The following is a 15,360-nucleotide window of genomic DNA, read 5'->3' on the forward strand; positions in this document are numbered from 1 at the left end:
TAAAGGAATGTCTTGGTCTGAAGTACTGCTGTGCTGGATTCTGGTAAAAACCTTTTAACTGAAAATTTCCAACAGATTGAGGAAGAAAGGTAATCTTAGACCTTTACCTTAGAAAGCTAATCTTCCTAGAGGGTTCTTACTGGACTGAGATCACTTAAAATAGCTTGTACAAAGTAAAGCAAGCTGCCTTATACTTACACTGGGATCAAAGTCTTCAGATAAATACAGGGTTAACAGACCGTCTCACATCTTGGTCTTCTTAAGTCCCTGATACAGGGGCCCTTACAAATGTTAGTTAACTAATGCTCTTACACCAGGGCTAAATTACCTTTGCTACCCTGTAGCAAGTATGAGGGTAAGGCTGTCCATAACAGCAGTTAGGCACGGAGCTAACATGAGTTAACCCCACAGCCTGCACAAATGCTCTTATCCTCTGGTAAATGAGAAGCCATTTACAGCCCTAATCCACAGTACAGTACTTTAAATTATCTCATATTGTGCAACCCTCACATTTCCAGCTAAGCTGTGGCGGGTTGACCCTTGCTGGACGCCAGGTGCCCACCAAAGCCGTTCTATCACTCCCCCCCCCTCCTCAGCTGGACAGGGGAGAGAAAATAGAACAAAGGGCTCATGGGTCGAGATAAGGACAGGGAGAGATCACTCACCAATTACTGTCACGGGCAAAACAGACTTGACTTGGGGAAAATTAACTCAATTTATTACCAATCAACCAGAGTAGGGTAATGAGAAATAAAACCAAATCTCAAAACACCTTCCCTCCACCCCTCCCTTCTTCCCGGGCACAACTTCACTCCTGGATTCTCCACCTACCCCCCCCCAGTGGCGCAGGGGGACAGTGAATGGGGGTTGGGGTCAGTTCATCACATGTCTCTGCCACTTCAACCCCTTTGGGGGAGGACTCCTCACACTCTTCTCCTGCTCCAGCGTGGGGTCCCTCCCACGGGAGACAGGCCTTCATGAACTTGTCCAACGTGAGTCCTTCCCTCGGGGTGCTGTCCTTCACAAACTGCTCCAGCATGGGTCCCTTCCCCAGGCTGCAGTCCTTCAGGCACAGACTGCTCCAGCGTGGGTCCCTTCCATGGGGTCACAAGTCCTGCCAGCAAACCTGCTCTAGCGTGGGCTCCTCTCTCCATAGATCTGCAGGTCCTGCCAGGAGCCTGCTTCAGTGCGGGCTTCCCACGGGGTCACAGCCTCCTTCAGGCATCCCCCTGTTCCGACGTGGTGTCCTCCCCGGGCTGCAGGTGGAGATCTGCTCCCCCGTGGACCTCCATGGGCTGCCAGGGGACAGCCTGCCTCACCAGGGTCTTCCCCACGGGCTGCAGGGGAATCTCTGCTCCGGTGCCTGGAGCACCTCCCTCCCCTCCTTCTTCACTGACCTGGGGGTCTGCAGGGTTGTTTCTCTTACATGTTCTCACTCCGTTTTCCGGCTGCCGTTTCTGTGTGCCGTGCAACTTTTTTTCCTTCTTAAATATGTTATCACAGAAGTGCTACCACTATCACAGATTGGCTCGGTCTTGGCCAGCGGCGGGTCCATCTTAGAGCCAGCTGGTATTGGCTCTGTCGGACACAGGGGAAGCTTCCAGCAGCTTCTCACAGAAGCCACCACTGTAACCTCCCCTCCCGCTACCAAAACCTTGCCACACAAACCCAATACATAAGCGTAATTTGTAATTTGAAGTCCTAGAAGTAACTAAAAAAAAAATTATTTAGATTAGTTGTTATCCCTTATTCTGAGGGTCTTCCATTGCTCAAAGTCATTTATTGTGGTTTCAGGAAAATCTGTTTAAGTGTTCTTTAAACTTTGGAGGCTGAAAGAAGAGATCATTGGGAATTAAAAAAAAAAAAAAAAAAAAAAGAAAAAAGGGGAAATGTTTCTTTAAAACAGAGAACAAAGCTTTCAGGTTCTTTTTCCTCTCCTGTTCCTATCTCCCTTTCCGCCCACAAATCACTTGCATGATAGTGATATTATTAACCTCTATAGCATCACCAACCAAAAACTGTTTTAGATAACACATTTAAATTCACACTACATCAGAGGAAGTGACCCACCCTATTTAATTAGATCCTAACTTGTACACAAATTTTAGGTATCTAGGAAAACAGACATTGTAAATGAAGCATATATTTTACCTGCATAATCAAAAGGGAGACATGCCATTGATAGCTTACAAAGAGAAATCTTACCTAACCTAAGTCACTCTATGGTGGTACTAAATCAGCTAATGAGTTGGCGCAATACTGATGGCAGGAGTGCTTAAATCATTATTTTAGTCCAGATCAGCAGTGAGCTTTCAAATCAAATCTCCCAGTTGTCTCCATTTACTGTGCCTTAGTTTCACAACACAGAGCAGTCTTAAAATACATGAACTAGACTCTTTTTCAATGAAACTAGATCAGAAGATTCACTTCAGGAATACATCTAATGTGCTAAAAGTGTTAGGGAAGAGACACACCAACAAAAGTGCTTGTCCAACTTGCACAGAATGGATCTCACTCCTCGTTCCAGAAGCATATCAAAAACAGTCTGCCTAAATCAAACCTGTAGTACTCTTAAGAGACAGAGTAATCTTGGATTTGGGTAAAGATAACATTTTCGGTAATAATGAGATCAAGACTATTACATGAGACTTTCTAACTGCATCAGAAACATGTCAGTCAAGTCTGTAATCCACATACTAATTTTTCATCATATAAACCACAACTTCCTTCAAACTACTTGTAAACAATAATTAGGTGGCGTGTGACTGCAACTTGCCTGATCAAGATAAAAAGCACTACCATCTCGGATCTCGCGTCGCTGTTTGAGGTCAGTTTCTGTGGTGTCCCTTGATAGCGCGATATATTCAACCTCCCGCTTTGTTAGCTCCTGTGGACAATAGTCTAAAGTTATTACAAAAATAAGACTATAACCCCAGTAAATGAACTTCAACAATAGGCCTAGTGGTATAATTGTACAAAAGAGCTCTAGGCAGCATTGTAGTGATCTGAAATAACTCCAAAAAAAAATCTAATATCTCTTATTTTTAAAATGTTTACAGGGTGTTCTGCTTCAAATAAAATGGTTTGAATTTCTGCTCAATAAACTTTTATTTTCCCCAAACCTGTTCTAAAACCATAATAACCAGCTATATATTCTTTCCATTGAACATCTGTAACATCCTGTAAGTTAATCTTCTGGTTCTGGACTCTGAAAAACAATCAGCATCTGCAAGTCATGAATAAAAATCAGAAGTTTACCGTAAAAGATTGAAAAGCTTCAACTCTCACTGTTCAGTAACACTTATACTGTGACACAGTTGTGATTATTACCTGCACATGCTTTGCCAGTACACTGATGAACTATATTGTTCTTATCCTCTCTCTCTTTAATGTCATAAGATGCAGTCTGCAACTGTAAAATTATAGACTATTTAAAAAATCAGAACCCTTGGGTTATTGGTTTGTTTATTTTGATTCAGTATGAGATATATAGACAATTTTCTATGTTAAAGGAAAAAAATGTCCCTCATGTATTTGTACCTGATGTTCCTACTACTTCCATACCTGATTTATCATGTGTTCTACTAGGAAACAGATTCATGCTGAAATGCTCTTAGCCCTTACCCCTCAATTAAAAGTATGATATATTTAACAGATCTCTCTTAAGAGGCAGCTTTTAACTATAGTTGTATGAAAAAAATCAAGCAAAGATATAAAAACCCATGAAAATTATTTCCTTTCCACTTTTTAAGCACCTATTGGTTACAACGCCACCAATTCCTTTATGCTGCAGGTAGATACAATTGTATTTCTTATAATGAAAGGAAAAAAACAGAAGGTGAAATACAGGAGAATTTTCTTCAACAATTAGACCTGTTTATGAACACATAGTAGTAGCTTTCAGCAACAGCTGATGAAAGTCTTCCAAGCTTACATAGCTTCATTAAAGGGCCCACAGCATGTATCAGCTCACATGCAAAGACCAGCCTTCACATATTTTTTAGCATGGCATTGAAACAGTAAGCTGCAGCCTTTCTAATGTAGCTCAGGTGCATACAAACAGTGATAAAAATAACAAGACACATTCCATGTCTCATGCCTCAATATCAGGTGTTTCCCAAGTCCTCTTTTTAGGTTATACCAAACTCTTCCCATTTATTTTAAGGAACGCATCAAGCTATCAAGTCGCATATCTAGTTTGCTGAATTAAGAAATCTTTGCTCTCCTTTCCAAAGTTCAAAATCTTGCACCTTTCTCCCGTGTGCTTCATGTCTAAGAGCTAGTCTTTGAATTAGTATCTTTTGATTTTTAAAGGAATGGCTGATCTTTGTGACAACTGTTTATACACTTCCATTTGTGATCCTTCTGCCCAACCAGATTCTAGATAGACCTCATGGCAGACAAAGTCCTACCCACATCACCTTTTTGGGCAGACAACCCCTCTTCCTGATCATGTGAGGGCACTGACAATTTAAACGTGAAATTTTGCACTTGGTGCTGCCACGGTTCACGCAGATGGACGTAGGCAAGTCATTCCCGCATTCCAAGAGAGGATCATGCACACATCTACTCTTTCTAATCACTCACGGTAACTGTTCCCAAATGTTTCTCAGAACACTCCTCTCCCAAATCCTCTCCTTCATTTCTTTTTTTTATATAATGAAGCAAAAACGATCTGTTGTCTGTAACAGTAGGCAGATATCTTAATCTTCTAACATACATAATGCCTAGAACAAACTGTTTCTCCATTTGTGATAGCATATGGCAACACAGTTTTCCAAATCTTCCCCCCCCGAGTTTAAGCAGAAAAACATGTATTAAAATGTCTGTACTTTCTATTTGTCCATAACAAAAACTGAACTTTGGAAAGCACATTTATGAAAAACTTATTCACCTCCTAAGTAGCTTGCTGTAAGATTTTCTAGGACTACCTTTTACCATTTGGCTAGTAGAAGAATGACTAACTGACATTACTGACTATATCTCCAAGAACTTAAACCAACATACTTACCAGATATTGCATGGCAATAGATCGACGGAGAGGCCCAGGAGGACCAATAAGGAAGACATCTTGGCCAAGAAGATCTTTCTGCATTATCCATCTTAAATGGTAGACTACAGACTGGGCCAAAGAATCTGTCACTTTGAAACACAAAGATAAGAACACATTATTTAATTTTGAAAAGTGTTAGATACCTGGCCGTTCACACATTTTTTTGTTCTTATCTCCAAAACAAAGACACAAAGATGTGCTGCCCTAAAGCCAGATAGCTGAAAAGCAGGGAATTCCACACACAGTTTATATTAGATTACTTAATTTACATATAAGTTTATATACCTATCTTAGTCATTGCCTTTTTCTCTGCCCAACTTCATCCTTCAAAAAAAACCCCAACAAAAAACAGAAAAAAAAAAGTTGATTCTCAATTCACATTAAACTGATCAATGCAAAGACTGTTTTTTATTACCCAATGTTGAATGGGTTTCTCAGCATCAGTTAATATAACATAGATACATTATTGATAATTTGGAAAATATTTATCCAGCCTATATCCCGATGCTTCTGTGCATCATGAACTTTAAAAAAAAATATATACTGTGCTTGCACACGACTAAGATTAATGTTCAGGGACGTATATAATTTGTTATTTTCTTAAAAGACAACTGCACTTCTGTTTACATTTTGACACAATCAAACACAGAATTAAATTACCAAGGAAATGCAAACCTTGCAATATCACTACATCAATACCACGCAGCTTCCAAAATCATAATAAAAAACAACTCAAAGCAGATCCACTTATTTCTATTAAGAATACCATAACCTTATTATTTTAAAAAGCAATAACTTAATTATAATTAAACTAAAACCTTTATCACACATATGGAAATGTTGGCAGCACTGGAAAGCACCATGCAGAAAGAGCATACTGAAGGAGGGGCACCATTCCCACTGCTGTACATTGCTCTATCCCCAGAATACTCCTTTACATACCCCCCAGCAAAGCCTGGCTCTTTCTCAGGCACAAGCAAAAAGCGCTAGTGCAGGAGGAGAAGGAGAACACAAGCAAGCCAGGAGGAAGATTTATGTATGCATGTATGTATATGGTTGCTTTCAGACCAATCTGACAAGACCAATGATGAGGTCTGAGGCTGGAGCCTCAAGGGTGGTGGTATCTGGGATGCTGAAGTACAGTAAGAGGAGCAAGAGGCGATGGAATCTCCAAATTAATACTTGGTTATTTACCTTTTTTCAGTGTGATTCCTGGTTGCAATTAGAAGCCAAAATTTAAAAAAAAAAACAAGCCTCGGTTCTACATCAGCTTTCCTGAGACAGGGGAGGCAGTACGTGCAGGGCAGAGTTAAGGATGGCAAGCAATAGTGCCCCTCAGTTCTGAGGGCTTTCAGTTCACTGTTGAATCTTTGTATACCAGAATTAAAATTCATTTTTGTAAGATCAAGGAAACAGTATTAAATGACTGTATGAGATTCAAGGAAGATTTTTCAAGCATAAAGGTGGATAAGGAAAACTTTATTAAAAATTTTAACTGAATGTTTTGGTCTGGCACTCAGGAAAACAAACCATTTGAAATCTTCTTCTGCTTCCAGAGAAATCTACTGTATCCTTACCACCAATATGAACAGGAATAGCATACACACATAGGTGAGCAATCTATGCATTAGGATTATCAGATTAATTGTAAATAAACATTTCAGGTTTGCTTTTTTATTTTGGTTTGTTTTCTAAACAACTGTCATTAGCACGCCCAGGATTAGTTTTCGTATATGGTACGGTAAGATCATATGAATGTAAAAATATTTTCTTCTTCGCTGCAATACTGTTTTCCAAAAGCAATGCACATCACATGTACCACACACAATAGGCCAAATGCAAATAAATTCCTCACAGAGAATAACATGTTCCTTTCTATGAGATTTTCAAGAAAATTAAGGAAGTTCCTATTACATATACTCTTTTGGAAATACAGAGTAATACATCACACCAGAAGAACTGCTTTGTCCAAACTTTGCTACTGGCCAGGTATGGTAATTTGAGAGCACCACACAAATAAAAAGTGTTATATTAAAGGTACTATTAAAATTGCAACCCAGAGATCTCACTGAGAGGCACAAGGCACATTCATTATTACTTCTACCTGCTGTATGAACTTGCCAATGTGCCTGTAGTGTATTTTTATAATAGCTTTCCCCCCCCTAAAAGTTACTTTACTTAAAGTGGACAAATAAGCTTGGAAATCTTGCTGAAACACTGAATTCTTTCATGTCAGAAGTCACGCATTAGAAGCATGGCAAAACCAGCTTTGACAAAGCATGACTAACAAATGCCTCTGGTGTAATTCACATTAATATGTTTAGCTATCTTTTTTATTTTTAGGATGGTCTCAGGAAAAAACTTGGGTCAGACTTAAAAGCAGTACCATAAATAGAAACAGGATTTAAGAACATTCAGCAGCATCTGCAAGACAAACTGTCATGTAAAAGAGAATATGAGTGTACAGCATTCAAAAAATCTAAAATCTTAGGAATGAGATCCCCCTGCAGACCTTAAGGAATTAAAGGGCATATATTCTTGTCACTGTGTTTAAACAATCCAAATTTACTCTGAAATATTAATATGAAAAATGCAACTTTTAAAAGTCTGCTATAATTTCCTAACTTTGCTTTTTTTGAGAAAACACAAAAGATAACTCCTTATTGATGCATTTCCTAGAAAATGGTTTCATTGCTTCACCATTCACATCATTCTCCTAACATACAGATTACAGCTGGATCAATTATAATACATGTTTTCAGTCACAAAGTCAGCACACTGACCATCTGCAAACTCACTGAAAGGAAGCCTGTTACAAGTAATGCCAACAATTCAAAGCAAGCATTCCCTAAGGTGAACTGTCATGACAGCAGCTTCCACTTGTCCGTTCCTTCTATTCTAACATATAATATCGCTACATCGCTCCAGATATTAAACCTACTTCAGTTTCCCAGTTACATCCTTCTAAAATCAGAAGAATATAAAATGTTCTTTGTACATGCAGTCTATGCTGCATAAACTGTTTCCAAAGCAACTTCAGATGCACATACACAGTATGTTGTATATTATTTCTATATATTTAGACTACTGGTACCATTGTATCTGCATTGCAAAGCTTTTTTTTCTCTAACATGACTTGAAAAAATTCCTCCCTGTTCAAGTACTGTGTATTAACTTTACTACAAGCACCATATAATCATTTTCTATGACATTTAGAAGACAGGGCAAATTAGCTGAAAAAAGCATCACCATATATATTACAGCAATTTTTATTAATTATCCCATGAGTCAGATAGCATCTAATGCAAACTGGGTTTGCACAGTCTGTTTAGTGGCACTCTGCTGATTTGCAGTAGTTGAGTAGCTGGCCCTATACTCTTAATCTGCAGGATGGTGCGTAGGAAGCCTCTGTAGTGTATTCTCAAAGACACCATCTGGCACATGCAGGAGTGTAGTCGGTGCTACAATTTGCTATTCCTGTGTATCAAGGATGGCCAGTGAAACAAATTGCATTCTATTGCTTTGTAATACGTGGTAAGTAAGACAATACCTAGCAGAATCTGCACAAACATTTTGTCAAGTGAGCAGTTGAAGCTGAATGGAGAAATCCCCAAATAAGAAAAGAAGAAAATGTTGCAGATAGATTTTTGAAGCAAATGCAGCAGCTGCTCTTGTTTGATCCACAAATCAGCTTTTGATAAAACCAAGACCGAAATGGCTATGCTAGCCTCGGAAATTTTCCAGTTCACTCATACTTGAATTCTTGGCACATGCTACACTCACTAAAGCCGTAAGATTCACTAGCGATAGCAGACAGTATCTGCTGGCAAGTCCTTGTGTCCCTCCTACAGAAGAAATCCCATAAATGAAGGAGACACCTACCTCTTCCCACTGTTCAGAGACAGTTAAATGAACTGATTCCCAAGAATATCTATTCCAGATGTGGTACAAAATACATTAGAGCTCGTGTCCCTGTATGACTCCAGTGTGGTCAATCACATAATAACCAACAGGCACTTAGAAAAGATCAATAAATATAACTTTCAACAGAATACAAAAAGACCTCTGCATACCCTGAACCTTTGCTACAGTGCATGTTCAGGGTCTGAGACCGGCTCCTTTTATCAGGAGAGGCAAAAGTTCACGAGGGGAAAAAGATCTCCCTCTCGTCTTATTACCGAGGGAGTCCTTTCCACAGCAGTTTGCAGCCCATCCAGCACAGGGGCGGCTGCCGTAACATATGTTTTGAGGAAGAAGGGGACAAGGAGGGAGGCCTTTGTCTAAAAACATAAACACATTTCAAAAAGGGAAAATGTTAAAAAAAACCCTGAGCTCACTGAGGCTTATTTCACAGCTTGTTCAGGCTGAGGGACAATGAAGGAAGAGTGTGAGTTGCCCAGGGACGCAGTGAAGGAGGCAGCATGGCCAAGGTGAAGAGGGAGGCACTCCTATGCACCCTGCTTTCAGCTGCTTTCATTTAGCCCTTCGCAAGTGAAACACTGCTACTCTTCCAATTTTATGCTGATGCACAGAGCCCAAAGAGTTTTCAAAGTCTCATAACGTGGTTACAACATAGACAGTTTTCACTGGAATAACTATTTTTCCTCATAAATTTTTCACAGAAACAGTCTTCATTCCAAAAATTTTTGCTCTTGCGGTGGTAAGGAAACAAGTTGCAAGTCTTTGCAGGGGCTTAGAAAGGGGGAAGTTATTTCAACTCATTTATCATTAATTCCTCCGAGTCAATTACTTCACAAGAAGTTCTAAGATCTACATAGGTAAATCATGTTTCTCCATGTGAGTATAAATGAAAAGAGAATATAAAGGAATCATGTAAAACAAATAGCTTTCTGGAAGGAACCCTGAATGGGAATCAGAAGACTAAGTTTCTCTTAGTGACATATAAACATGGAATAAATGAAACTATTCTTAGCTAGATGTACAACTCGCAGGGGAAATACATAGCCAGAGCAGTTTATCTGTAGCTCAGACTCCAACTGGAGGGAGATACTGTATCTGCTTTTGAGCGCAACAGCTGAGTCCAGCACCAAAAAGTTCAAGAGATTCTAGAAAAGAGCAAGAAGAATTATCAAAAGAAACTGGAACTCAGTCTAGAAAATGAATGACTGGAAATCATAACAACAGTTTTCCAATATGCAAGACAATCACAGTGAAGAAAAAAGTTATCTGTACATCATGGTTATGCTAGACAGAACAAGCCCCAGGGTACTAAAAAAATGTCCAAAAACATCCAAATGAAGCATCAGAAAAAGCTTTTTTTCCACAAAAGAATGGTTAATTACTGGAGTAAAGTGTGCAGTGAGGTTCTGGAATCTACGTCACCAGCAGATTTTAAGAACAAGGAGGACAAACACCTCTGAGGAACGGTTCGGATTCAGCTGACCCTGCTTTGAGACACAAGGAACAGTGCAGACAACTCCCTGAGCTCCACCCAGACCTCCGCTGTAGGTTTCCATGTCCCTGTGTCTCCCTGCGCCTTGCTCTCGGTATAGGCAAAATGGGGATAATGGTGTAAAACGTTCAGAGCTCTACTGACAAAAAACCCACTATTTCAGATTTTGGATTAGGTGGTAAGAGCCAAGTAGCAGATCAGTTGCAAGCCTACGTGAAAACTCAAACTGCTAAAATAATCACCATTTCTGACAACAGACATCTTTCCTTAGGCTAGGAAAGAAAAAATGTAATGACAAAAGTCTTTGTTAGCACAAAATTACAGTCATGCTGCAATACAACCTGTCTCTGTAACGCATTGCACTCTGACACTCAGATTTAAAGTTAACAGAAAGAAGAACGAACACACGTTCCAGCACAGATCTGAACTTACTTTGAGCAATAACTGAACACACATGCTTGTCCCTGCTTCTGCACGTGGTGCATACTATTTTGGGAGAAGGACACAGACGTGTCTTACTGTTAAGGCAATTGCGGATCTTTCAGGTGAAGAACAGCAGCAACTGTTGGCACCACTGAGCCTACTACAGAGAAATAACCCCAATTTCCTCAACATTAAAACAACTCCCTTTAAGGCACAGAAATCCATTTAGTGCTACTTTTTTTGTATTTCATTGTTATAGGCACAAACCTTCTGCTTAAATTCCTCACAATAATTGGTCTTCCATATATCTCAACTGACAAAACTAACAGGATTTATCACTTAACCCCTTGTATACCTGCACGTCACTTTTGATCACACACTGGGGAGGGTGCTCAGACTCAGGAGACCTGGCACAAAACCACACATGGTTTGAAATTAATCTTCCACAGTTCAATGCAGTTGCATGTAACATGACTACAAGCCAAACCCCCAAATGCACTTGCACCTTCAGAGAGCAGCAAAGCCGACATGCTATTGCAAAAGAACATGCCTTTTCCTGCCTTAACAAGAATTTGCCATCATTGAACAAAGTGTCCTGGAAGAGCTATGTTAGGAATTGTTTTGCCAAGATTAATAAATACATGAAATATCAGGTACATTGTCATTTTCATAAAATTTCCAGAAACCATTAACAAAAGCAGTGCACTGACATGAACTCAACATAAAAATAAAATAAAATAAAAAAAAAAAATCATGTGCGTTCTCACAATTCCATTTTAGATCTAAAATATCATGGCAAGCCATACAAAGTTTCTCCAAAGTATAATTAAAGAAACAATCATGCTTTTCAGGCATGGTGATATTTTAAAAATGTAGGTTTTATTTTTACTGATAAAAGAACAAGCAGTGCAAAAATAAGTGCCCTCTTTCTAGAATGTGCCAGACACAGTTATGACAGAAATCCCATTAACAAAATTACCTTGTGTATGACTCATTTTTACTTGTCACTTATAAAAAGAAAAATAAGAACAATTCAGATTTTATGTACCTTTAATTATCATCTTCCGAGAAAAAGCCATTTGCCAACAACAGCAAAACAAATTAATATTTTACATTAACACACAAAATGGAGTACTTCATACAGAACCTGCTAGGTACCTAGCATAAAACTGAAAAGCAAAGACATGAAAACATAAGGTAACCAGCAATACCCCTCCTATCTATTTCTGCAAAAGGTGACAAGGTTCAATAAAGGAGTTAAAAATCAGTTTAATCTGGTAACACAAAGAATGAAATATTTTGGTATCAATTATGTGACAAAATGACAAATTTAAAGTTTTGTAGGTACTTAATACATTTACATTCCATGATACAATTTTTTTCAGATTTTTAAGGCTATTTTTAAGACTGGAATAACAATGCTGAGTTTAGAATAAGTTGTAACATCCCTAAAATTTGCTGTAAATTATAGATAGGCACTTTCAACATCACTGCATTTTAACATGGCTTTTATCTGGCAGAATAACAAAAGCAGAAACATTCTATTCTACACAAAAGATGAGCTAGAAAACAGTATCATATGCAGTACTAGTAAATGAACTGTAACTGCTTCAATTCCCTCCTCTTAGTTTTTACTCCACTGCAAACTTTACAATGTCTGAGACCTTTTCAGGGATATTTCCCACTTAAGTGGATGACCAAATTATTTCTAGTCTTAGTTTAAAAAAAATCAGGTAAATATCTTGGTCATTTAAATGTAATATTATTTACTATAATAAAATTTCAAAACATGTAATATTTCAGTTTATAGATGAGTATAAATATGCAATTACGTTCATCTATTTCACACCAAGAGATCTTGTATCTACAGCAGTCATTCACGCAGCAAAACAAAAAGTACTCTTAAAACAACAAAAAATATCTTAAGTAATGCACATACTCTCTAAATGCCTCACAAAGAGGAGATAATTAACATGAAGCCAATACAATGTACTTAATTTCACTAGAGGAATATATCTTTGTTCTCCACAGTAACTTAACCATAGAACATAAGCACTAAGGGATAAAAAAATTTCCTCAATTTAAATATACAAAGAAATTGTACTTAAGTATTTGAAATGGATTTTCTGCTATTAAATACATGAATATTCTACCCTACTTAATTTTAACTAATTTAATATTTAGATTTAAAAGCAAAATTTTGTACCTTATGTAATCCTACTGTAAGTACATGAATACTGATAGAACAACAGTATCCCAAGCATGACAGAGGCTCCTTTCAGTCATGATTATTAAAAAAAAAAAAAAAAAGATACAACTAATAATACACTTAATATGTGCTAATAAATTTCACTTTTAGTTGCAGTATCAGATTTTAGCTAGGATCCCATCATTCTGTACACTTCCATGTTTAATAACGTTTTGCTATCAGATTAGTTTTCAACCACTTTTTCCTTCTTATAATCGTTAACTAGAAAAATCTCTGATTCTACCAAATGTTTTCATAATTCTCTTACTTTCCCAAATTAACACATTTGGTACAGTACAGAAAACCAAAAAGCAAAACAGTCTACAAGAAATGTAAAGAAGTGAAGCAGATCACATTAGTCGTTGACATAGACAACTGATGTCCTTGCTTCATGACAAAAATGAGAAAATAGGCATACAAAATAAATGATGAAAAGCAAACATCTATCGTTTTAGAAGCTATAAAAAGTAATAATGCAGAGCAGCATTTCTCAACTGTTTGGCCGCATTCCCAGAGAACTCATGAAGTGTGGGATTTGTCATTACAGTCCAAAACGGAAACCGTTTCCTCATGGGCTACCCCATAACAGCAAGGGCTGACAGATGGCACTGGGTTATCTTTGGTACCTTAGATCACCTGGTAGGAAAGCATCACAGTGTGATGCCTACGGGGGTATAGGATCCAGATGCAGATCGGCGATCTGGCCTACCAGACTACTCGCAGACTTGACTCTAGTCAAGGACTGAAAGCAAACAAAATCTTCCTCTCTATATTGCTGCTCTCTGAGCAACCTGATCTAGCTGAAGATGTCCCTGCTCATTGCAGGGGGAGTTGGACTAGGTGACCTTTAAAAGTTCCTTCCAACCCAAACCATTCTATGATTCTATATTCCTGCTACACCTCTCAAAGGACAAACATTTCAGAAGAAATATTGCACGTCAGAGTAGAGTTAAGAAACAGTAATCTAAACATGTCAATGGTAACACAGGTCTGCTACCCCACAGTTACTACGAAGTCAGGAATCACAGAAACACAGAAGGGTTAAGCTTGGAAGGGAACCCTGGATGTCATCTTGTCCAACTCTTCTGCTCAAGCAGGGCCACCTAAAGCCTGTCTGATCACCTGAAGTACTATGGCCTAAGAACACAACAATATAAACCACACAGCAGCTCCTGCCCTTTCTGATACTGTACCAGTAGCATTCCCTGTACACCTGCAACGTCCCTCTTGCCCTCGGTATCTCTCTCCCAGCAGTTACCTGCCATCCTGCCAGCTGTGTAGTGGCAAGTCTGCTGTTGATATTATCAATGCCATCCTTCTAAAAGAATAAACAAAAATAAAAAAACTCAGCGCCCCAGCAGTTTTCTTGGCATCTGCTTCAAAATGTCATGGAATGAATTTAGACATGTTGGAAATCAAATTCACTTGAAGTGAATTACTACACTCAGTTTCCAGCTGTAGAACCTTGCAAGCCCAGCAATGACAGTCACTAGGCATTCTCAATGCTTGGCCCTGTCTAAGAGTAGTATATATATATATATATATATCCCTTTAGAATGCCACGTGTGCTTGCTTTTGGTCTGAAAATTTATCTGGGTGGAAAAATCAGTTGTTGGGGGTGTGTGTGTGTGTGTGTGTGTAATTTAAATTCAGACATCCAGCAGCCTACATGTGAAAGTGCTGAACAAATGGCAACTCATCATTTTGGATCCTCAGGAAATAGTTGGCCTGTACTGCCCTAGGAAATGCCACAACGAAAACATGATTCACTTGCTGATCCACGGTACAAAAGGAAAAGCTCAAGAAGCATGTATTCTCAACAAAGAGGAAATGTGGATGGCTGCAAATATGTGGCATTTTAATAAGATATCAAAACATAATGTGAATTAATTGTAAGTACATGTATGCCCATTGTTAATGGGCATAATTGGCTGTGTCTTTTGTAAGTATCTGATAGCATTTTTTATCACTATGCAATTGACTTCTCATTAACTTGATGGATTGCAAAGATCTGTATGTTTGCTGACAATAATAACGTGACAATCTGGGAATACTAAATACCACAGTAGAAAAACACCATACATCTGCCATACAGCCGAAAACTCCTAGGACATATAATCATACTGCAACTGAATGATAATTTTAAACTGCTACAGTTTTATAAGCAAACCATTTGAGATTACTGTATTATTTTTAGAAGTAATTGCTGGATGAGACCCCTTT

The 15,360-nt window shown here is 38.5% G+C and overlaps 1 protein-coding gene across 2 annotated transcripts in view; it reads right to left on the reverse strand.

Moving 5' to 3' along the window:
* Positions 1-15,360, reverse strand: part of VWA8 (von Willebrand factor A domain containing 8) — a 199,716-nt gene that overhangs the window by 171,200 nt on the left and 13,156 nt on the right. For both annotated transcript variants that reach the window (XM_052786057.1, XM_052786058.1), the window contains exons 3-4: positions 5,012-5,142; positions 2,777-2,887 (exon numbers count right to left, since the gene is read on the reverse strand). In XM_052786057.1, the coding sequence (XP_052642017.1) occupies positions 2,777-2,887; positions 5,012-5,142 (242 nt within the window). The remainder of the gene's footprint in view (positions 1-2,776; positions 2,888-5,011; positions 5,143-15,360) is intronic.

This window comes from Harpia harpyja, chromosome 4 (assembly GCF_026419915.1).
Source record: "Harpia harpyja isolate bHarHar1 chromosome 4, bHarHar1 primary haplotype, whole genome shotgun sequence".
NCBI classification, from domain to species: Eukaryota; Metazoa; Chordata; class Aves; order Accipitriformes; family Accipitridae; genus Harpia; species Harpia harpyja.